The sequence below is a fragment of the Phoenix dactylifera genome, chromosome 4, assembly GCF_009389715.1.
Source record: "Phoenix dactylifera cultivar Barhee BC4 chromosome 4, palm_55x_up_171113_PBpolish2nd_filt_p, whole genome shotgun sequence".
Taxonomy (NCBI): domain Eukaryota; kingdom Viridiplantae; phylum Streptophyta; class Magnoliopsida; order Arecales; family Arecaceae; genus Phoenix; species Phoenix dactylifera.
The window spans coordinates 1,322,881-1,347,997 of NC_052395.1; the positions used below are offsets into that span (position 1 = coordinate 1,322,881).

The window sequence follows — 25,117 nt, forward strand, 5'->3', positions numbered from 1 at the left end:
AGCACTACAATCTTCAAGCCTTGTTTGAAACTCGATGTTTAGTACTCAATTAGGGGAATGGGCTGGAAGGAATAAAGAAACAAGTGCAGAGAGAGAGAGAGCAAATCTGAAAATCTGTTTGCAACTTCAGAAAAAAGATCCTGCAGATTTCTGGAGACATACAGATTTCTGGAGTGAAGGATAATTATATATTACAACCGAATGGCAGTTATAGGAAGTTAATAAATTCTTTGAACAGACACAACTGTTGACAGTTGACGGTTTTAAAAACTGTTCTGCCACTATATAAACCATTTACTGAAATATGTTCTCCCAATGTAGGATCCATATTTTTCCATCAATAATCCATTACCAATTTGATACTTTGAAGCGAATTATCTAATTCACTACTTAACGAATTTGAGCATGTGAATATATCACGTTATTCTACTCAAAGAGTAGAATACGTTTCCTCTTGGACCTGTTCAATTAAACATGTGGATCCTACATTTAATTTGGCTTAAACACTTAACTCCCATAATGCTCAATATTCTAACAATCCCCCACATGAATTGGAATTGGCTGAAGAAAACAAATTTCAAATACAGACACAGAGAGAGACATTGAGTACTAATGAAAGTAACTGCATCGAGATAGGTAGCTTTTGGCCTTGAACCTTCCTTAGTAAAAACTATCGGATTTACTTGGCTAACCAGTGGATGAGATGCCTTGAACTGTTCAGCCGTTCGTGTAAATCAAGACAATAGAAATTACACAACTTTCTTTCGAACATTGTTATTTCTTACTTTGTGTTCATTTTGGCCCTGAACACCACCTGGTTCTGCAAGTGTTTTAGAGAATTTAGCCTTACTCATTCTCATAGAAGCGGCCCCTTCACACTCACATAGGTGATTTCCATTTAAGAGTATCCTGCCATACTCAACCTGACTTAATCAGGTATATGAAAACCATTAAAAGCATAGCTTACCCTAATAACCTCTGTAGGCGCACTAATATCTCAGGAGTGGGTTTTAGTGCTCTTTGTTGTCACACATAATTCAATTGTCCCTTTGAACCTAGTTCTTGGGATCTCCAGTCAGCTAGGTTGGGTTACCATTATTGTGACTTTCAATTCATAGGCTTTAACCCCATTCCTCTTGATGAGCAATTTACCTGCTCTCTAGTTAAACCTTTTGTAAGTGGATCTGCGATATTATCCTTTGACTTCACATAATCAACAGAGATAATTCCGTTAGAGAGCAAATGTCTAATGGTATTGTGTCTATGACGTATATGTCTAGACTCACCATTATACATATTACTATGTGCCCTTCCAATCGCTGATTGGCTATCACAATGTATGCATATTGCAGGCACCGGTTTTGGCCACATCGGGATATCCTCTAAAAATTGGCGAAGCCATTCTGCTTCTTCTCCAGCTTTATCTAAAGCGATAAACTCAGATTCCATGGTCGATCTGGCTATTAAAGATTGTTTAGAGGATTTCCAAGAAACTGCAGCACCTCCCAAGGTAAAGACTTATTCACTTGTGGATTTTATATCTTTAGAATCCGATATCCAGTTAGCATCACTGTATCCTTCAAGTACAGCTGGATATCTTGTAAAATGCAATCCATAATTCATGGTGTATCTTAGATATCTTAAAACCCTGATGATTGCCTTCCAGTGATCATATCCTGGATTACTCGTATATCTACTTAGCTTGCTTACAGCATAAGCTAAATCTGGCCTTGTGCAATTCATCAAATACATTAAACTGCCAATTATACGAGAATATTCAAGTTGAGATATGCCAGTACCAATTTTCTTCATTAAATGAAGATTTACATCAATAGGTGTTCTAGCCTGACTTTTGTCATCCTTATTAAATTTTTCAAGAATTTTCTTAATGTAATGTGACTGAGATAAAATCAGCCCTTCTGATGTCTTTGAAATCTTGATTCCTAAAATGACATCGGCAACACCCATATCTTTCATATCAAACTTATTCATTAACATTCTCTTTGTAGTTTTAATAATTTCATGATTACTACCGAGAATAAGCATATCATCAACATAAAGGCATACAATGACGTATCCATTATGAGTATTCTTGACATATACACATTTGTCACACTCATTTATTTTAAACTGATTTGACAACATAACACTGTCAAATTTCTCATGCCATTGCTTAGGTGCTTGTTTTAATCCATACAAGGATTTAACAAGTCTACACACCTTTTTCTCTTGTCCAGGTGACACAAACCCTTCTGGTTGTTCCATATAAATTTCTTCATTTAATTCACCATTTAAGAATGCTGTCTTAACATCCATTTGCTGTATCTCAAAATTGTGCAATGCTGCAATGGCAATTAGCATACGTATGGATGTTATCCTAGTTACTGGTGAATATATATCAAAATAGTCTAATCTTTCCATTTGCTTAAAGCTCTTAGCTACAAGCCTGGCTTTATATTTATCAATGGATCCATCTGCTTTCAACTTTTTCTTGAATATCCATTTACAACCAAGTGGTTTACTTCCAGGTGGAAGGTCCACTAGTTCCCATGTATGGTTTTGCAGTATGGATTCAATTTCATTGTTCACAGCTTCTTTCCAAAAAGGAGCTTCAGGAGTAGACATAGCTTCATTGAACGTTCGAGGATCATTTTCTAACATATACGTTAGAAAATCAGGACCAAGAGACTTAGCTATTCTTGCTCGCTTGCTACGCCTAGGTTCATCTTCATTGTTTATAGGACCTTGACCTATATTCTCTTGATGATTACTAGTAGTAGCATTATGAGTTCTTTTTGATGAACTCGAAGCTTCTGCATCATTCTTATAAGGAAAAATATCCTCAAAAAATGATGCATTTCTAGATTCTATAATCGTATTCACATGTATATCAGAAATATCTGATTTATAGACTAGAAATCTATATGCACTACTGTTATGTGCATACCCGATGAAAATGCAATCAACAATTTTTGGTCCTATTTTAATCCTTTTGGGTTTAGGGACCGCAACTTTAGCTAAGCACCCCCATACTCTTAAGAATTTATAAGAAGGAGCTCTTCCTTTCCATAATTCATAAGGTGTCTTTTCAATTTTCTTATGGGGTAACTTATTAAGAATGTAGTTTGAGGAAAGTAACGCTTCCCCCCACAAGTTCTGGGATAATCCAGAGCTTATCAACAAAGCATTCATCATTTCTTTTAAGGTTCGATTTTTACGTTCATCAACACCATTTGATTGAGGTGAATATGGAGCTGTAGTTTGATGAATAATGCCATGTTCTGAACAAAGCTCATCAAAAGGTATATCATATTCTCCACCTCTATCACTACGTACGACCTTTATCTTTTTGCTAAGTTGATTTTCAACTTCATTCTTATAATGTTTAAACATGTCGATTGCTTCATCTTTACTTCTCAATAAATACACATAACAAAACCGTGTGCAATCATCTATAAAAGTAACAAAGTACTTTTTTCTACCTCTTGTTTGAACAAATTTTAAATCACAAATATCAGTGTGAATTAAATCAAGAGGTTCAGAACTTCTTTCAACAGATTGGAAAGAAGATCTAGTTAACTTTGATTCTACACATATTTGACATTTATGATTAGAATCAATGTTAAACTTAGGCAATAGGTCCATATTAATTAATCTATGAATAGAATTAAAATTAACATGCCCTAACCTACCATGCCATATGTTTGGGGAGTCAACCATATAAATAGAAGATGATGCTTTATTGTCATTAACAATCTCCTTTCGGAGTACCGTCATTACATTCATCTTAAAGAGCCCATCGCTCATATAACCCTTCCCCACATATACATCATCCTTAGTTAGTACAAACTTGTCAGACACAAAAACGAATTTAAAACCATTCCTACTCAGCAAAGAACCAGATACCAAATTCTTTCTAATGTCTGGCACATGCAACACATTATTCAAAGTCAGTTCCTTTCCAGAAGTCATCTTCAGAATCACCTTTCCTTCTCCTTCAATCTTGGAAGTTGAGGAGTTTCCTATGTACAGTTTTTCTCCATGCTCTAGTGGTTTGTATGTTGAGAACATAGACCTATTTGAGCACACATGATGGGTAGCTCCAGTGTCCACCCACCATTTTTTAGGATTCCCTCCTACTAGGTTCACCTCAGAGACAACTGCAGATAAATTGATATTTGAAAACTCATCTGTGATTTTGTTCATCATATTGGCTTGAGCGGATGCTTTCTTGGGTTTTCGGCAATCCTTGGCTTGATGGCCTTTCTTGCCACAATTGAAGCAATTACCATTGAACTTCTTTTTGTTCCCCTGTTTAGGTCCTTTTTCTTGTCCGAAGAACTTTCGCTTTTTTCTCTTATCTTTGTGTTCTATGACATTGGCCTTGGTCTCAATGGAGTATCCTCCAAGCTTCCTCTCAGAGGCTCTATTGTCTTCCTCTATCCTCAGCCTGACTATCAGGTCTTCCAGGTTCATCTCCTTTCTCTTATGCTTCAGGTAGTTCTTGAAGTCTTTCCACAAAGGTGGTAACTTCTCGATGGTACAAGCCACCTGGAAAGACTCACTTAAACTCATGCCTTCCGACATTATATCATGAAGAATTAATTGAAATTCTTGAACCTGGCTCGCAACTGTTTTGGAGTCCACCATTTTATACTCCAGAAAACGTCCGACTATGAATTTCTTCAAGCCGGCATCCTCTGCTTTGTACTTTTTGTCCAAGGACTCCCACAATTCCTTTGCTGTTTTCATTGGACTATAAACATTATACAAAGTGTTGTCCAATCCATTCAGGATATAGTTCTTGCATAGAAAGTCTGACTTATTCCATGCTTCAACAACAGCCTCATCTTCACCATTCTTGCTTGGAGAATCCTCAGAGAGAAACTTAGCCAGATTCAAAGTGGTTAGGTAAAACAACATTTTCTGTTGCCACCTTTTGAAATCAAGCCCACTGAATTTCTCAGGTTTTTCTCCATGAGTCACAGGCATTGCACTAGATGATGCCATTTTTTCAGTCACTGAATTGTACACAAAATTATAAGAGTAAGAAATTTGTACAGTTCAATGGAAGAAATCTAAATTCACTATAGGTTATTAAAAATAAACTAAATATAATTTATACTGATTAACACAAATCAAACAAGTCCAATACTGTATAAACAATATTGACTTTAACTAACTAGCTTGATATAGATACACTTAAAGAACTTTGACCAAAAAATAATTAACTGTCCTTTCCTGCACTAACTGTATACACACACAACATAAATATAGGTTTGACTAATGCATGTGCATTAAAGTGATGAAGACTAATTAACAAGTGTTGGATAAAGAAAAAACAATTCAAAGTGTAAAAACACATGTAAGTAGATTAGCAAAACAATTCAGGAATGAGTTTAAAAAATCTGCACAAAATCAATGTGTATGTCACGTTTCAGTATACCAGGAATGTAAGCAATACTGCGAACAAATTGTAGAAATCAAACTTTGTAAAAGTATATATAAATGTAAACCTGCAGAATTATATATACTAAATAATACTACTGCACAAAAAACTGATAATATCAAAACTGTATAGATTTAGTGAAAACAGTTTAACACAGAAACTGAAATGCTACACAGATTATACTAGTGCTCAAATTTAATACTACACAGAACTGAGATACTGTACATAACATTGATAACAGAAATCTGTAAATTATAATTCTGCACAGATTTACAATTCTGTATTGCTGCACAGATGTAAAACTGGGCAGAAATCTGTTTATTAAAACTGTACAGATTCAAAAACTGTGCAGAAATCTGTTTAACAAAAATCTGCAACACAGAATTTTTATAATATGTAGTACTGATAAAACAGAAAGAAGAATTTTGTCTTAAGATTGTTATGGGGTAAATTTATCAATACTACAGTATTAAAATTCTGAGATAAATAAAAACTATGCAAACATAATTTGTATATAACCACTTACAATAATTCGAATGTCAATTGAACTTGATAACCGAGTCTTGTGTTTAACACAATTTCCTAAAGACAAATTCGTCTCCCTCTCGGTGCTTAAGGTTTGTATAGACGTTTGTCTCCCAGGATAAAACGGTATGAAACCTCTTGAAGATGAAGCACTACAATCTTCAAGCTTTGTTTGAAACTCAATGTTTAGTACTCAATTAGGGGAATGGGCTGGAAGGAATAAAGAAACAAGTGCAGAGAGAGAAAAAGTAAATTTGAAAATCTGTTTGCAATTTCAGAAAAAAGATCCTGCAGATTTCTGGAGACATACAGATTTCTGGAGTGAAGAATAATTATATATTACAACCGAATGGCAGTTATAGGAAGTTAATAAATTCTTTGAACAGACACAACTGTTGACAGTTGATGGTTTTAAAAACTGTTCTGCCACTATATAAACCATTTACTGAAATATGTTCTCCCAATGTAGGATCCATATTTTTCCATCAATAATCCATTACCAATTTGATACTTTGAAGCGAATTATCTAATTCACTACTTAACGAATTTGAGCATGTGAATATATCACGTTATTCTACTCAAAGAGTAGAATACGTTTCCTCTTGGACCTGTTTAATTAAACATGTGGGTCCTACATTTAATTTGGCTTAAACACTTAACTCCCATAATGCTCAATATTCTAACAGAAACATGAACTAGGACCCCAAAGATGGTTCAACAATCTTTTAGAGATAAATTAGTTTTTTTATTAATGCCCTAAACGAGATGATTGCAGATCGTTGAGTATTTATTTGAATTTTATCCTTTAAAGTCTATAAATCAATCATCATGGTATTGGGGATCTTGAATTTTTATTTACATTTTATTATATTTGTATGGGGAATGCAAATTTTTATAGTCATTGTATGAAACTAACTTAAATGCACACAAATAAGAAACAATTCGGCTACGGTCTGGATCTTTTTTTCTTTTGAATTTTTTTGCATGTGTATCTAAAAGTATGATTATTGCAAATTTATTCCTTGGAGACTACTCTATATAGCCTTAATTAAACCTACCCCCTCCGCCAGTTGTGCCGAAAGATAGTTTTTAAAGTTTATAATTATTATATTATTCTTTTACATCAATATTCCTAAATTTCTACATAGAAATGTAGTTTTTACCGAATGTGAAAATTTTGCAAGGATGCGTATGGAAAAGAGTATTGTGCTCATCCCGGACTTAAATAGGTACTTATTTACACCATCATAAAAAATATAATGAGAGAAATATCGCTGCATAAAGAATGAATTGGGGAGCAAATAGAAGCATTGTTGCAGAAATGGAGTAAGTTCAACTTGAGTCTAGAAATTTTTAGACTTTTTGTATGGATTCCTAAAAGACAAATTTATTCCTTGAGTATTACCATACACCCTCAATTCAATATTTTTTTACAAAAATATGCCTCAACCAATAGTGGTAGTAAATAATATCCCCCTGCAAATTGGGGGATATCCTTGCCAAACATCAAAAAAGGAATGGAACTTGAGCTTATGTGGTGCGAGGATATAGATAAGATCGTGAGATATAATTTTATTCCACCATTTTGGTGGAGTACACTTATACCCCATAATAAGCTTGCTCTTATCTCCTTCAATGGCTTTCTTGTCTACTTTATAAATATGTATAAAAAGTGGAAGAAAATTTTTATCATTATGATAAAAACTAAAAATTCTTGAAATCCAATATGCCTTAAAGGCGCCTTATTATCCTTACTTATTCTCCCTATTTATCTCTCCAACCAAATAGTAAAATATTTCTATTCTGCAGACTAAATTTACTCCAAGGGTTTCTGTAACAGAAAAAACAATACAAGAGATATTTCTTTCAAAACTCAATATGCAACCAAACACTACCTAAGTAGGGGATAATTCTATTATCCCTTACATTAATATCTCTTAATTTTTATAAAAAATATAACTTTTGACTGAATATTAAGATTTTTTATCAAGGTTTAATGCCATAGGATATCATTCATCTTAGACTTAAATAATTAGTTATTTATATCTAGAAATATAGGCTGCATGGAGTCTCCATATGAAATTAGACCTACAAATAAATTAAAATTTAATCGGACACTTAAAATGATCTGTTTCTTGTAACATTCTAGTATTTGTATTGATTAACATTACCTATTCTTGCAATTTTAATTAGCTATATAATTTATCTCGCCGTGCTACTGCAAGGCATGAAACCTGCGCTAAAAACCTGCCACGTAAGCAAAGGTTCGGCTCGAGACCTTAAAATATTTTTTTTTCTCGTAGTTGAAATAGTTTGCAGTCCCTATAAATAACTCCTGCCTTCGGAATCCTTTTAGCGGTAATCGGGGTCCTCCTTCTTTATTTGGGATCGAGAGGTCCTTTCTTCCCGAGCTCCGTCAAAACGATTCAGAGCGAACTCTAACCCTAAAAGGCTCCTTAAACCCTAATCCATGGATGCGAAGGATATCCTCGGTCTCCCGAAGAATTCTTTTCCGGCAGCCCAGGAGAAGAAGCCTCGCCCCCCGAAGGATTCCCAAAGGAAGCCCGATGGCGTCTCCCGAGAGGTACTTCTCCTTCCCCAATCTCTTCTTTGCCCCAACACCGCGTCCTCTTCTCCTCCCGGGTGTTATCCCTCTTCTAGTCGGTTTATTTGTCGTCGTCTTGCCGTTCTGGATTCTAGGTTTACGCTCTTACGGGAGGAATGGCGCCTCTCATGCCCTCCATCGAGGTCTCACACTTGAAGAAGCGGCCCAATTCGGAGAAAGAGAAGGTAAGAGTGTTTCTTAACCTCCTAATGGATTCCGTTTGTTTTCATCGCTAGGGTTTCGTAGCAAGAACCTGTCCTCTAGGAAATGTGCAGATTTTTTTGGTTTACTGGTTGAAGTTGCACAGTAGATTTCGGTTCCTTTTGCTATATCACTGACTAGATATGGCTAATAGCAGAAAATACAGCCGAATAAGGTGTTATTTCTCCGTGGTAACAGCTTAATAATTTTCCTAAACCCTTTGGAAGGTAGTCAATTGCATTGAGTTACTGCAAAGTGAGGAAAAAGATGTGAAGAAGAATCCCATTTTCATTTCAAGAGGATGAAGAGAACTGAAACTCACTGAACACTTCACAAAAACATAATGAAAGCCTCCATTATTTATATCAATGAATTTGACTTATCGAGACCCAAACTTTCCTCTATTGTCCCCTCTCCGACCGGCTGGCTGCATGAGGGATATTGGATGCTCATATATATTTGAATGATCCAAGAATTACGAGATAGTAATATAGAAGCAACAACACTTTGCCTTAATGGAAAGCATTTTAGTTCCTCATTGCACTATGCCAAATTTTCATCTTAAGCTTCATTTTCAATCTTCTCCCCATCAACCCTTTTACCCTAGGTTTCATCAGCTACAATATGGTAATTTTAAGCACTATTACATGAAATAACTATGTAAGTTAGTTACGTGAGAGCAATTAAATTTATTTTGAACTTTGAAGAAACACCTGGGTCAAACTATCAAGCAATAATTAGGCCATCTAGAGAACATTGTGAGGCCTTGGCTAAATAGACTTACCATGTGGTTTTGCAAATTAGCACGAAGCTTCTGCCAAGTGCCTGAGATCTGAAAAAAGAATCAGAAGCATCAAAATTCTCATTTCAATGCATGACGTGGAACAAAGAAGAAAGTGTGAATGACCCAAGAAGAAACACAATCCTTCATGGTGCTTTTAGTTTGACTTATGGGCCTAATTGTCCTGGTGTCCTCCTAAGAAAAGCTTTTCCTATTCTTGGCTGTGCTAAGGTGGATATAGATGATCACTTTATGAGAAACAGAGCATGGAATGAGAAAGAAGTTCTTGCTGGTAGATGGTTCATCCAAGCTAAGAAGATGATGAAAACAAAAATAACCAGAGACATTGAACTTTGCTTTAGTGTGAAGCCAATTTGCATATGTTTTTAGTTCTAGGCATGCACATCATCAAGTTTTTGAACGTAGTTTGTGTATCTTCTTTTTCTTTTTATGGTCCACGCTAAGACTCACATAGATCATAGCTGGGACTCATACAGTGGCATGATTAATTTTTTGCTCTACCAAGTGGTATTTGTTTTTAGGTCAATCTGATCAGCTAGAATTGATTGTAACCTGTGGGGTCTTTTCTAAGGCTCTAGCTGGATCTTGTCACCATCTTTGTTTTTATGGAAACATGTATGACAGGAAACTCAAGATATTAAAAATGCAACACATGTGTGGCTGCTCGATTTCCCACTTATTATGCTTTTATGGCAAGTTCCAAGAGTTGAACTTTGCTATTTGGGTGTCTTTTCTTTTGTTCCGACTGTTGTAATTGTAGTAGAACTAGATCAGAGCACTACTCTAATTCTGTTGACTTTGTTACTATTTTCTAAAATCAAACTTATATACAACCTGTGCAGATCACATGGCAGTGGCTTTCATTTACATCATCTGCAAGAACAGATAACTTGCAACTTTATCATTGGGTTTGTTCTCATGTCTTCTTCAACACAACCATAATGATATTTGGTTTATAGAGTTCCACCTTAAAATGCTGCAATCAATTCTCTTATTTTTTTTGAAACATTATATTATTCAGGTCAGGGTTGTAAATGGTGTTCCACCAACTGGTGATTACTCATTTGCTAAGTACAACAAGGTAAGAGCGGAAACTTAACTCAGTGCTATATTGCATACTAGCAATGGTATTTTTCTCTTTTCTTTCTATTGTTTCACTATTAATTGGCTATGCCTCAGTCCTTCCAGTTGAGGAATAATATGCATTTCTTATTGCTACATGGATGCAGTCTGTGGACATTCTTAGGTATACGGATGAGGAATATGAAAAGCACTTGATTGATCCTGTAGGTACTAGGTACCATAGAATATGCAATTTTTAATCTTTGTTTCTGTCTATTTTGCAATGCAATTTATGGATGCACATACAAGTATATCACTGCAACGATTTTTTGAGACCTGATATTTCTTGATTACTTGTTATATTATTTATACATGTATTGCTAAGGTTTTCCTAACATTTTGTTGACTTAGTATGTTATATATAACTGAAATACTTTATCAAGCGAGTGAAGATCAATTCTGTGATATTAGCGGATGTTGATTTTGTCTAAATTCTCATCATATGCAATTGTTTATATTGCTGTACAGCCAACACATTATTTGCAGTCTGCAGGTATGATAGTGCCTGCATTTAATAAAGAAGATACCTATTCAACAGTCAGCAAATATTTTTAAATTTTTCACCCACATGGCACACATATGAGTCTATTTTGTAAACTCTGTTACCTAAAAGCTGACTTGCCCTCAATGATCAATAAATGGGGAAATTTACTGAGCGTGTCATAGAGAAACATTTTAGAGTTCTCTAGTATCATGCACATTGAGAGTTTGGTGCATGGGAACCATTCATCAAAGGTCTTCATTGATGACAGTATAAGCAAGCTGCTTGGTTTCCAACTGGTATTTCTCCGACTTCGTGGATTATGTTAGTCCACCTCAGTGCTAAGTTTTATTGTTAACCAGTTCTATTTGTTTGCATATCACATAGCTGTTAGTGTTAAATGTTGGCAATGTCAACAATACGCTGCATATGTGGTGTGCGAGCCGTAGGGTGTATGGGAAATTGGAAGGTTGGCTTTAGGCTGGATACCAGCAATTTAGTATACAGTTATAATTCATTTTTCCTGCAGTATCTTTTCTCTGTTGATCTGGTTTAGGTCTGGGTTGATGCTCATCAGTTGCAAAACCTATTCTATTATACAGCAGTAACCTGTTTATGTTTATTTTTTAGCTGTGGAGTCTTTTGATTCGATGCCAAATCTAACTTCATGTTTTTTGTCATATAACTATTTCTTTTGATCTTGCTCGATATCCTGAACTTCAGATTTAGTGGATTTTGTGTTCTTTTTTTAGCCTGATTTATTGTGGAGATCATCTACACCAATAGTTATTCTTGTTAGGAGTGATTGATTATCAAATACCCCCTTGACCCACACTCTGTTGTGAAGAATGTACAACTTAGGGAGTAGCTTATGGATATATCATCTTGTTTTGCGGTGAAGAAACTTATTCTGCATCAAGACCTTGCATTGTACAGCATTGTTAAGTCCATATTTGCTGCATAGAATGCTCATCTATTTTTCAGGAAATAGAAATTTTCAGTATGAATGAACTCTTAACAGTTAAATCTATGGAGCTCAGATGGTTTCTCAATCTTTTTTATCTTGTTCCGTTGTTTGTGTGACTGTTGCTACTTATGAAACTATGTCTTTGGGGTTTGTAATGCTTGCTTGCTTGCCCACTTATGTAAGGCTTGGTTCAGAGCAAGCATTCTCATATCCTATGGAAAAATGTGTTAATTAAGCTGTTGAAATCTGAATGGTATTGATGAGAAGAATATGGTGGAATTAGGCTACACTGTGGAGAAGAATCAGATTTTTTCTGATCTTACTTTTCATCAAAGCTCCTTATTTTTATAAACCAATGACATAACTTGATCCATCTGTGGCTGTTTACAGTACATATATCTATTTGATGGTTGGTCATATTAAAACTCTCGCCATAAGCTATTTTTAGTCAAGATGTTGGATGATTCATTATCTGTGCATTGCATGTATGCATACATGCATATGTATGCATGCATAGAGTGGTATTTAGTCGAAGATGAAGATAAGGATTCATTTTCCTGAGGAAGAATTATATGCGAGGAAATGCTCAAATTGTCCAAACCTTCTATTGTATACATTACATTTATGTTTTATTCCAAATTAATCCATTCTTGATATAAAACTCTGATATAAAATCTGCATACATGACTTTGTTGAAATATTGTGGATCTTTAGCAAGGTTTTAAATATTGGTGGGACAATAGTCCCACTGTTCTGAGTGTCGGGACAAGATGAGCCGGGAAATGGATAGGGTTGGGACAAGATGTTCACCACCCCGAGTGTCAAGACCCAAGGCATCTTGTTCCACGGAAAAGTGGGACAGCCCTGCCTGACGGTATTTTGAACCTTGCTTTTTAACATTTGTTGACAGGATATTTTGCAATATTTGTTGACACGCTTGTACTCGCTTTTCACTTTTTCCATGAATGTTAATATACCAATTTTCTTGTTATATAATCTGAAAGCATTTAGCAGCTGCATGCTTTACTGTATTAGGGATCTGATTTGATGTGATTTGAATTAGATGTGGACTAAGGAAGAAACAGATCAGTTATTTGATCTCTGCGAAAGATTTGATCTTCGCTTCATAGTGATAGCTGATAGGTTTCCATCATCTCGGAGTGTGGAGGAACTTAAGAGTCGCTATTATTCCGGTATTCTTTTGCCTCTTTAAAGTTAATCAAGGAGTTTGTTAAGACAATTTTCTGTTTCCTTGATAAGATTTCTTGTAACAATGATATTGGAGATTATCTAGTCATGCTCTATTTTTCAGGTCATTTGGATATTATCATTTCTGTAAAATTTAAACCTGTATGTGAAAGCCTCATGCAAAATCACTCTTAGGTGATATTTGTGAACAATGATGAAAAAATCATAGATATCCATAACCCATGTTGAAACAAATTCAGACATCCATAAATCATATAGAAACAAATTCAGACATTGGTTGCTAATCTGAAACTTGGTAGTGTGTTATCTCTATTTCTTTGCCATAAATTACCATCAAACTCTGGAAAAACAAACTATCCTTAACCTAAAAAAAAAGCTGCTTTGATGATAGGCCTATTTGAAGCTTAACATGCTTGGTAATTCAAAAATTGTGGATATATTAAAAAAATCAGATAAACTTTCCTGTAATAAAATGAATTCTGAATGACAAAAAAATAAGTGATGCAAACAATTTATTCTTCTACGGTAAAAGTGCATGGTTATTCTTACCCAGGGCATTGGGCATTTTCTTGCAATCACTGGTGATGGCTTTCTTTCTGCATCTGCATTGACACATACAGATGGGGACAAATGCTGCTAGCAACAGATGAAAATAGTTTTCTCTTCTTTTTTCGGAAAAATGCTGCCATCTGGAGTTTCTGGCAAACCAGATGCACATGTGTGTCTATATATTTAACGGAAATCATCTCAAACTGTAATTATAACAAGACTATAAATCAAGAAAGCTCAATTTGTGCAACAAAGAAGATCAAATATAAGAGTATAACCAATAAAGGGGGTTTTTATTCTTATAATCATGCATCGGCAAGAGATTAATTTTTAGATTTGAAAGTAGAAATTTTTGAAGGGTTTGTATCAAGGTCCGCCGTACCGGTACCGGTCGGCGTACCGGTGGCGACCCGGACCGGTACGAAACCGGTCCCGTACCGGTCCGAACCGGTCCCGTACCGGTCCCGTACCGGCCCCGTACCGGTCCCGTACCGGCCCCGTACCGGTCCCGTACCGGCCCCGTACCGGTCCGTACCGGCCCCGTACCGGTCCGAACCGGCCCCGTACCGGTCCGAACCGGCCCCGTACCGGTCCGTACCGGTTCTTCAACAATAAATTACCGGTACCGGATTTTACGCTGATCCGGTACCGGTCCCAGGCCGGACCGGTACGTACCGGCCCGTACCGGCCGGTACGGATCGGTACGGCAGACCATGGTTTGTATGATTCTCATCTATAACCATCTTCAACTCTATGATTATTGTGCGGAATTGGTGCTTGACTATGTTATTTTATTTGAAATGTGATAAGTTAAGGGTTTAATATGTTTTGTCTGCTTGCAGTGAACCGGGCACTTTTAATTGCTAGAGCACCCTCTCCTTCTGATGTTTCTGGACATCCACTAGTTAAGGTTTGGTCTTGTTATCAAACTTGCTTGTATACTAGGGCCTCTAACATATGATGTGTACAACTACAACCTAATTTCTTTCCTTTTGAATTCCTCATCCTTCTTTAGGAACCTTACAACATGGTTCATGAGATTGAAAGGAAACGTGCGTTGTCTGCTGTGCTCTCTCAAACAAAACAGCAGGAGCGCAGAGATGCTGAGGTAAATGTATTGTTTTGCAGCGTCAGCACTTCTATAATAATGTTCATGTTGGTGGTTAATGATTATTTCAGACCACTTGTTTTTTTTTTTTTATTTTTTTACCTTAGTTTTTTAACAGGTGCTTCTCCAATCTGACAGCATTAACTATTTTTTTCTTGTGTCAGATCCTTGCCGAAGCTAAACGTATAATGGAGTCACGCATGGCTAGTAAAGTGAGTATGCAATTGATAAACAGCACCTGTCAAGTTATTCTTCTTGCTGCTTGTTACTTAAGGGTCTCTATTACATGTACAGGTGGAAGCTAAATCTTTTGTATTTTTTTTTTTTGATTTTTGATTGATCAAATTGGTTAGATCCATAGTGCAAGTAAGTTATCCAAGGGCAGCTGTAGTATGTCAACAAGGTTCCATATACATATTCTGTCCTATCATCTTATACTGTCCATCAGTTTGAGAACAAAGCTTCAAGTTGAACATAATGACTTTGATTGTCCACTATGCATTTGATCCTGCTGTCTCTTGATGGTTTCCGGGAACCAAGCCCTGCTTCTTTTCTACCATATTTTTTTCTCCACTCTCCTTGGCAAAATATTGACTTTTCCATGTCATCAAAAGTTCAAAGCTATTCAAGTATGTGGTTTTCAGGTGGGGCTAACACCAAGGCTAAGTGTGATACCATGATTTGGGTGTTAATAGATTTCAGTAGCTTCATAGGTAGGTATAGTTCTGATGCATTATCAATTTTCTTCTCCCATCTTCATATTCTTTCTGCATTTTCTCTTCATTGTTTTCATTTTTCTTACCACAAACATTAGGGATTCATCACTACAGCTGATTCTTCATGCAGTATACCATATCAAACTCTTATTAACTTGCTAGTTATTCTGGTTTTTATTCCTATCTTTTTTAAATTATGCCCACAACCTCATATCGTTAGTCTCCATTCTTCTTTTCTAAAAGATATTTATCTAGTTCTTTGACAGATAATATACTCTAATCTCTAAGATTATAAGAGTAATTTTTTGAGAATTTTTAAGTAATTTACTGTGCTCTTAAGGCTTTCATATGTTTTCCTTTGATTGTAACTGCAGAGTGCTGAAGATGCCGAGATGCCAGTTAACCCAACTGGTAACGAAACTGAGAAGGCTACTGCACCTGCTGAATCTGTATCACCATCTACTAACATCCATCCATCGTCTTCAACTGCTGCACCCGCGACAGCCACAACAGAGAGTGCTTCAACTCCAGCTTCACTCCGGATGGTAGATCCCATATTTTATTTTTATTTTTTACAACTTTATTGATTTGCTGTAGTTTTACCTTGTCATCACCTTTCGCTTTTACTGGTGATTTAAGATTATGCTTGACACATTTGGTTTCTCTTGTTTGGCATGCATGATTGCGATAAACAAGGCTAGTAATCATCTGCACTTGTATCCATTTCGATCCCTGTGAAATTTGAATGCTGCACATATCTGTATCTAGTTTATTTTTGTTTAGTCTTGCAATTTTTGGGCCCAAAATCCATATGGTTTGTTATTTTATATGCATATCTTCGTTGTCTAGGTTTTTACTGGATGCAGATAAAAACCTGAACTCTAATCACTTGAAACATTTAAGGGCTTGTTTGGATAATTCTACAGAATTAGGCTGAAGATCCTATAGGAATTGGGCCTGTTGTCTCATCTAGCTTCCATTTTCTAAGAACATATCCAAACCTAGCTTGGATCCTAGCCTTTGGGCTGCAGGAAGATAAAAAAAAAACCTATTTCACAACATTTGGGTTGGGTGGAGTGTGGTTGATACAGGACTATGCTTAAGTTGACAGCCCAATCCATGAATTTTACAGAATTTTCAGCCCAATCCTGTAGGAATAGCCAAACAGGTTCATAAATGTTATGACAGATAAATTTGTAGCATGTCATGCAAGTGAGGTTTGGTGCTTATAGGTGGTTGGCTAGATGAAAGAAGCTGCTATTAGCACGAGTGATTTCTGTTCATGCCCTAGCCCTACATTGTTTTTGTCATTTCTTGTCCTTAACTCCTAAGATGCATGCTTGACATTCCTCTCTGTTATAAATTTATTTGACGGTTAAACCAACATAAAACTTCTTTCTAACCGAAAGCTTAGGGTTGAAACAGATGCAGAGTGACATCAGAAAAAAAATTATATGTTCACATCTAATTTGGAGCGAATCTCTAGACTCTTCTATAACTTCCTTTTTCTAGAATTTTCTCTATAAAAGATACATGGCTATGCTGTCGATTGCTGTAATTATTCTTTGTTCATTATTCGTTGAACAATCAAGTATAAGAGGACCTTTTCAACAAAAAGTCAAGAATATTAAGCATACCCTTGAGTTATACACTGACTAAGGTAAATTCTCATAGGCATTGTAATTAAGCTACCTTCTGTTGTGGATTTGTGTCATGCAATGTGGTATTCTGCCCTGTTGTATGATTTGATTGCATTAGATGGGTTATGTAATATCGATGTACCAAGTCCATATTTTTTTTAAATAATAATTATAGGAGGCACAATATCTTAACCTAACGGATCTTTAGTTATACCTATCCAAGAAATTTCTTTTAATGCAACCATGCCATACAAATGTTATACTGGGATAAGTATCTTCTCAAATCTTTTTTTTTTTTATAATCTTAATGCACCTGCCTAGTTAGTAGTTGTATATGCATCCACATTTCTTCGGTTATGATTGTAACTAATATGAAAATTTTCAGCTTCGCGTATACTTGAGAACCCATGTACTTGACCAAATGGTGCAAGCAGCAAGCTCAACTGCTGGTCTCAGGACTATCAAAAGGGTTGACCAGACTTTACAAGATCTTGGGGTTTGCTTCTTCCTCACTTTCAGTGCTTAGAGTTATGCAGCAGCCATTAGTACCAATTGTGAAAATATACATCAGATAATATGGATACAGCAATAGTTCCAATTTTCTATGTAATAGTAGATAATTTCTTTTTTCCTTTTTCAGTTGCTAGCCCTGGGTCTATTATGTACAAAGTTTAAATGCATTTTGTTGTAAAATTACTTTTACATTATGTTGGATACAACATCTGTAGCAAAGCCACTTTCAGCTTGCTGCTATTAGCTTATGATGATCCAACTTCTCTTCAGGTTCATGTGAAACCGAAGGTCCCAACAAAAGCAGTTTGTGCAGAACATCTTGAATTGCGAAAAGAAATACTTACATTGCTCAACCTACAGAAACAGGTTCCTACTTTTACTACAATTTATGTCATGTTCAGACGATGGCTGCATTTGTTTGTTTTATTCTGTATCTAAGATTTACATTCATCTGTTATATTAATCAATAATAGCAATCTTGTTGCACATGCATGCATTTTGTATCTAAGATTTACATACTTACATGCACACTTATCTTCATATGCATGTGTGAATAACAATGCATGTTTTCATGCATATTTATCTGTCAAAGTGCATCTCTCTCTCTCTCTCTCTGTGTGTGTGTGTGTGTGCATGCATGTGTGTGGAGGTCATGCACATGCTGATGGTCTAAGGTGTATGAATACCATATATCATCACATTTTAGAGCCACTAGTCCAAAAGTACAAGGCAAAGAATTGTATAGATCTAACTCATTGTTTCTCTTGAACCCTCCCCTTGTCATGTTTGTTGATACTCTTCATAATGTGACCTTTAAATTCTCTCCGTACAGCTCCAAAATAAAGAGGCAGAAGCTTCGGCAAATCGTGATAGTTCATATGCTGAAGCACCAAGCACTCCTAAGGTAAATATACTTGTCATGGCCATGTAACAATTTATCAGTTTGTGTGAAAAAATGTCAGCCATATTACAAATCACTCACGGTCACCATGTAGACTAGTTTTTTTATATACGGGTTTCAGATTTTAAGTATTGCCACCTTGTGTTCATGGAACCGGGTCCGTTTATAGGTGAATGGGCATATGATAGTTAAATACCAAATCATAAAAAAAGGGCAGCCTTTTTTGATATAAAAAACATGTTTCACACCAGTGATCTCCCGGTCACGATGGAGAAAACTTATCATTGCACCAAAGCTCATCTTCTACCAAATTGTAATATCATTAAATAAATGTACGTGCTTACTCCGGGGGAGTGCGGGTGAAAATTGCATTCTGGTTTCCACTGAATTTGATGGTTTAATTATCAAACTGTGGGCAGCGTTCTTACCGCGCGGACGTTGACCGGCCATTCGTCCCTGATTCTGTTGGTTTTGGAGGTAATATTAAAAAAGCTGTTAGCTTTTTCTCATAATGACTCCATTCAGTTTGTAATAATGAGAAGGAGGGCAGCTTGTGACAAATATCATCTGATTGGGTTTTCAGGTGAGAGAGCGGCTAAAAGGGACCACAAACGCAAGGTCTGCCATTTCGCTCTGCAATTTCTTTTGGTTCTCTCTAATTCTGAAAGTTCATATTCTTATCTCTATAGGTGTTATGACTTTTCCAGGCACCTGGAAGATTTATTGATGCACCACCATCGCCACCGCAATCCAAGAGGCCCCGGAAGTTGAAGGCTTCTGATTGATGACGTCAAGAGATGTGTCTGCACTCTCATCTTCACAACAATCCCATGGTCTAGGTAATTTTATGCTCTTCATGCAATCCGGTCTCCACAAAGTCTTCTGTAATGATCTAACTTATAGCAGCAGAGCATTAGTTAAGCTCTTTCTATTAGCCTTCTGGTGGTTACTTCTTTAGCTTCATGTACTCTACATTCATATCTGATATTTTCACTGTTTTTCTTCCCCCCTCCCTCCCTTCCGCTGTTGCTATGTAAGGATAAAAAGCTGAAAGAAGCAGCATCGGTCTAAAAAGTAGCCAAGTGCTGACAACTCCCAGCTGGTTTCTTCCTTTGAGGACCCTTGGGTTGCATATCCACCTACAGCTCTTGCAATTCTCGTGCATCAGATTGTAGCATACTGAACGTCTTCCGTTTGCTGGGTGCAAAAATTGGCGAAGAAAGTTTCAGGGATCCTTTTTCATGTTTACGCCTCTCTCTCTATATATATCTGAAAGATAAAATATATCTGGTGGTTTCTTCACAGTTCCTTTTAACTAGAATACGTTATTGCGGTATATGTTTGGCGACCGTGCTTCATGCCTCCAGTCAAAAAAGAAATTCTTCTTTATTGATCCAAATTTCATGCCACGTCACTCTATATGCATGACAGGGTGCCAACCGGTCCAACCCACTCCACAACGTTGGCTCCTTGCTGTAGGCTTGCGGTCCGACGATGTAATGTGTGCCTTTTATCTTAATATTATTGCATATTGAAAGATTTTTTCGAGCGGAGCTCAATGGAATTTGGGTGGACTTCGGGCCCTTTTAAGCAGACTTAGGCCCGGCCCAGCCCTACCTAGATCCACCTGGCCCAGCGCGGACGACCGATTCGCCCCTTCGGGCCTCTCATCGATTCACTGCTGGACTCAGGCTGCTCACCTGGTTGGCTCAGCCCTTCGTCCATCTCCTCAGTCGAGCCACCCACAACCGTCTTCTCCGGCGACTTTCGTCTAGCCATCTTGGCTTTTGCCAACCTTCCAAGTTCGTTGGAGACACAGACAGTCGTGACCCTCCTTCTCCATCGCCTGGAGCCACGACCACCGGTGCCAAGTCCGTACTGTTGCTCGTCTTGGTTGACTTCATCTTCCCACTCCCCCCTCTGGGAGCCCCGATGCCAGTTCATGGGAGCCAAGGTCCATGGATCAATGGCTCCTCCGATTCCCTTGGTGCCTTCCCTTTGTTTGGGTGTTGAGCGTTGCTTCTCGCTCCCACCTCCATTCCTATCGTCGCTGGGGAAGAAAACACACAGGCCGCCTCCCTGTGATCGATACGGCTGCATCATAAAGACCTTCCTCTCCAATCCCTCCTTAGCTCCCTTCATAAAGATTCCCGGTTTTAGAGGAATTCTTATATCGAGCTCCACTTTCACCCTTGCAAAGCCCCTCTTTCTCCCTTGGTCAGTGCCTGTGTCCAAAGCCAAAGGTTTCCCAGCCGTCGCTGCAATTTGGAGTAGTGTCTCCTTTGCCCAGAAGTCCAACGACAGTCGTGGGAGGCGCAACCAAACTACCACCCGTCCAGTACCATCGGAGTCGGTAATGAAATTCGGCCTCCAGCGTTCCATTGTGAAGTGCTAACCGGCCACTAAGCACGATCCTCTCAACAACATTTCCTCTCGATTTTTCTCACAGGCGAAGCGGACCACCAGTACCTCATCAGCCATGATAACGACCTCAATATTATAGTCTAGGTTCCCCATCCGTCGCAGCTCCCGCCCTACCCACTTCGCCAGCACCTTCCGCCCCACGCTCTGCATAAACACAGAGGTACTCCGCCACTCCTTCTTGGTCATCTCCAACGTCTCCTCTGGGACCTCCAGGACCTCCGTGATGTGATTCTGTAAAGCTCCCAGCTCCCGCTCCGAGATTTGGTGGCGAGTCCATCTCCTCTGACGAGCCCCTAGCCCCTAGCCACCGCCAGCTCCCGCTCCGAGATTTGGTGCCCCAGCCCATCGGATTTCCCTACCTTCCTAGTCCCCCTCTCTTGAGCACCCGTGTCGGCCATTGATCCCCCAACAACCGTTCCTAAACAGGGGAGTCGGGACTTCGTCCGTCAACGGCCCGCCTGCGACATCCGAAGCGGGATCTCCCTCCTCGGGGAGATGGGTTCCGCTTGGTCGAAGGAGCCCACAGGTGCAGCAAAAGTTCGCTGCCACCCCTTGTGGCGGCGGACACGTCCACGCTGGGGCAGGTGGAGGAAGGAGGTGGCCGGCAGTCTGGGGCAAACACCATATCTCGGCGGGGGCTGGCAAGAGCGGCGTCGGTTGCGGCGGAGTTGTTGGCGGCGGTGACCGGTACGCCGGCGGCAGGTGAAGCTGGGCCGACGATGCCGGCGGAAGCGGGGGAAGCTGGCGAACATGAGGAGGTGAGCCGAGTCGATGAGGGAAGCACCATCCTCACGGTGAGCTCAGTGGGAGGGGACAGTGACAAGGCGTGCCGGTTGGCATGCCAACACAGTAATAGGACCTGTGCTGGGGGCTTTCTCTCTTCCGATTCGGCTCTAGTGGGTAGCATGGCTGATGGCCCAGGTAGGAAGGATATGGTACACCATGGTGATGGCCATGAGGAAGGATCACAGCATAATCGGGTTATGAATTCAGAGGAGGCAGTGTGCCAAATGGCATAATTGCAAAGTGGGTCACACAAGGATGTTCTGCAGCGACTCATGGCTTCTGCTAAGGGGGTGAAGCACAGTGAGTTGGAGAAGGAAGGAGATTTGGGGAGCGGTGAGGAGTTGGAATTGGAATCAAGATGCGGCAGCGGCCCGAAGGATGTGAGTTGTGCCGACGCCCCATGTGCATCATGAGAGCCCTCCTTTGAAATTGTCGGGGTGCAGTGAAGCCCTCTTTTGCCCCAGCTTTTCGTAGGTTGGTGCACTTGCACAAACCTGATATTTGTGTTTTGTTTGAGACCCGGCTATCCGGGCGGAGCCTTCAGAAGGCTAGAGCGGCAGTTCCGAGTTCTTGGGGGTTCCATGCAGTGGAATCTCAAGAATTATCCGGTGGTATTATTGTGACTTGGGCACAGGGGGACTATGAACTTGATGTCTTCAATGTTTGCAAACAAGAGGTCATCCTAGTGATATCGGAGGTTAATCGAAGCCTGTGGGTACTAGCAGTTGTGTATGCCAGTACAGATTATAGAGAGTGAAGGCGGTTGTGGGCGGAGGCGACTCAGCTTATCAATCAGGGCTATCCTATGTTGGTGGCAAGTGATTTCAATTATATTGTTGATCCCTAGGAGAAGATGGAGGGGAGGGCCTTTACTTATAAAAGGGAAATCAGGGAGTTCCAGGAATTTATTATGTCAAATGGATTGATAGATTTGAGGTTTTCGGGCCCAAAATTCACATGGTGCAACAATCAGCAGGGGCAAGCCCGGGTTTGGGAGAGATTGGATAGAGTCTATGCCACACCTGGGTGGGTTCAGTGTTCCTCTGACTATCAGGTCCGTCACTTGCCGAGGGTTGCGTCCGACCACTGCCCCTTACTGGTTAATACTGATGCAGTTGTCTCATTTCGCTCCCCCTTTAGATTTGAGAAGTTTTGGACATGTTATCCACGGTCTTGGAAGATTGTGAGGGAGGCATGGGGCGTACCGGTGAGAGGGGATGCTATGTATCGTGTGTCTTGCTGACTGGAGCTGACGAAAAGAAGGTTGCGAAGGTGGAACCGTGAGGAGGTAGGGAATATTTTCAGGAGGATTGAGGAGTCTGAGGAGGCCATTGCCAAGTTATAGGCTCAGGAGGCCGTGGAGGGAGGTTTGGCAGATGAGGAGATGGGGGAGCTTAGGTCACTCCTAGCCCTGCATGATTCCCTTTTGAGACAGCAGGAGATCTTGTGGAGACAGAAATCGAAGGTACAGTGGATCCAGGAGGGGGACCACCAGGCGGCAGTGATCAAGAGGCATCAGAGCAGGATCAGGGCGATCATGGATGAGGATGGGCAGTTAGTGGAGGACCCAGATATGATTCGGAGGGTGTTGGAGGGCTTTTTCAGGGCCAGATGGTCTGAGCAGACGGGCACCGTGACTTCAGAGGGTATTGTACCACCACTAATACGGGTGGCGGAGGAGGATATTGCAGCACTGATTAGGCCGATATCGGAGAGGGAGATTCAGGAGGTGATGTGGTCCCTTGAGGGGGACAAGGCGCCGGATCCAGATGGCTTTCCACCGTTATTTTTTCGGAGGTACTGGATGATTGTGGGACAGAGTGTGACGGCTACCATACAGCAGTATTTCAGCACAGTCGTGATGTCTACAGGTTGGCAGAGGACCCTAGTCACCCTGATACCGAAGCGACAGGATGCTTCCGAGCCTAGTCACTTTCGTCCGATCAGTCTGTGTACTACCTTATACAAGGCGACGGTGAAGTTACTAGCCTTGAGATTGAGGGATATTCTACCGAGACTGATCAGCCCGGAGTAGGGGGCTTTTGTGGGAGGGCGGAGTATTACAGATAATGTCCTTATTGCCCAGAAATTTATGTTTGATCTTGGTAGGGCCTCGAGTAGGAGGAGTTTAATGGGAATCAAGTTTGACATGGAAGGGCCTATAATAGGATGAGATGGGATTTTGTGCAGCAGTCTTTGCAGGGGTTTGGATTTCCTGAGGTATGGATCAGATGGGTTATGGGATGTATCAGATCCCCCTCCTTTGCTATCCTGGTAAATGGAACGCCATCATGGTATTTTGTGCCTTCTGGTAGATTGCGTCAGGGCTGCCCCCTCTCTCCATTACTATTTATTATATGTGCAGATGCACTTTTCCAGGCCCTTCGGCATGCAGTGATCTCCCAGGAGCTGGAGGTTTATAGGCCGGTGTCGGAGGCCACACCGATTTCTCATTTGCTCTTCGCCAATGATTGCCTCTTGTTAGCCCGAGCGACTAGGCAGGCTGCATGGATTATTTGGAGGATTCTTCAAGACTATTGTTCTATGTCTGGTCAACGGGTCAACTTATCTAAGTCAGCAATTATTTTTAGCCCGAAGTCCAAACTGGCTGTGAAGACCTCCATATTGGAGATTCTGGGAGTGGGCGAGCAGGAGGGCACGTTGAGGTATTTGGGAGTGCCGATCTCCGGTCAGCGTCTATGCAGCAGTGATTGCTCTTCCCTCGAGATCAGTATCAGACACAGGCTGGAGGGCTGACAGATACATTCACTCTCCATGATGGGCAGGATTATTCTGGTACGGTCAGTTCTTTCCTCGATCCCTGTCTACCTACTATCTAATTTCCTTATCCCAGTAGCGACAGTAAGGAAAATTGAATAGATCTACAAGAACTTTATTTGGGGGAGGAACGGAGGCAGGGGGCATTCCTCTTATGGCATGGGAGGTTGTATGTCAGCCAACGAGATATGGTGGTTTGGGGGTGCAGTCCTTGGTGGTGAGACGGGAGGTCCTAGCGGCACGGCATACCGCTAGAGTTGTGTTGAAGCCTAGTGGCATGTAGTCCTCACTGATGAAGGCTAAGTATGGCGTCCTAGTGCCTGGGGCCCATGCTAGACGTC

At 39.6% G+C, this 25,117-nt stretch overlaps 1 protein-coding gene across 4 annotated transcripts; it reads left to right on the top strand.

Moving 5' to 3' along the window:
* Positions 1-8,309: 8,309 nt before the first annotated feature.
* On the top strand, positions 8,310-20,124 carry LOC103720534 (SWR1-complex protein 4). Of its 4 annotated transcripts, none has more exons than XR_001880166.3 (17): positions 8,310-8,558; positions 8,675-8,764; positions 10,425-10,490; positions 10,604-10,663; positions 10,812-10,868; positions 13,216-13,345; positions 14,753-14,820; positions 14,926-15,018; positions 15,183-15,230; positions 16,109-16,279; positions 17,760-17,870; positions 18,158-18,253; positions 18,720-18,791; positions 19,208-19,265; positions 19,372-19,406; positions 19,496-19,627; positions 19,827-20,124. XR_001880166.3 is itself a non-coding variant. In XM_017846031.3 (16 exons), exons 1-16 carry the CDS (start codon positions 8,445-8,447, stop codon positions 19,571-19,573), a joined length of 1,347 nt encoding a protein of 448 aa, XP_017701520.1. In that variant the 5' UTR covers positions 8,310-8,444; the 3' UTR covers positions 19,574-19,793. The 4 variants fall into 4 exon arrangements, 1 of the variants encoding a protein (XP_017701520.1); XR_001880167.3 differs by having other exon boundaries at positions 19,836-20,124; XR_001880168.3 differs by lacking the exon at positions 10,812-10,868.
* The last annotated feature ends 4,993 nt before the right edge of the window (positions 20,125-25,117 follow it).

Coding starts and splice junctions, on each gene's coding strand:
- LOC103720534 (XM_017846031.3), top strand. CDS start 8,445: ATGGATGCGAAGGATATCCTCGGTCTCCCGAAGAATTCTTTTCCGGCA. Junction 16,280..17,759: donor CTCCAGCTTCACTCCGGATG/GTAGATCCCATA, acceptor GAAAATTTTCAG/CTTCGCGTATACTTGAGAAC. Junction 18,792..19,207: donor AAGCACCAAGCACTCCTAAG/GTAAATATACTT, acceptor AACTGTGGGCAG/CGTTCTTACCGCGCGGACGT.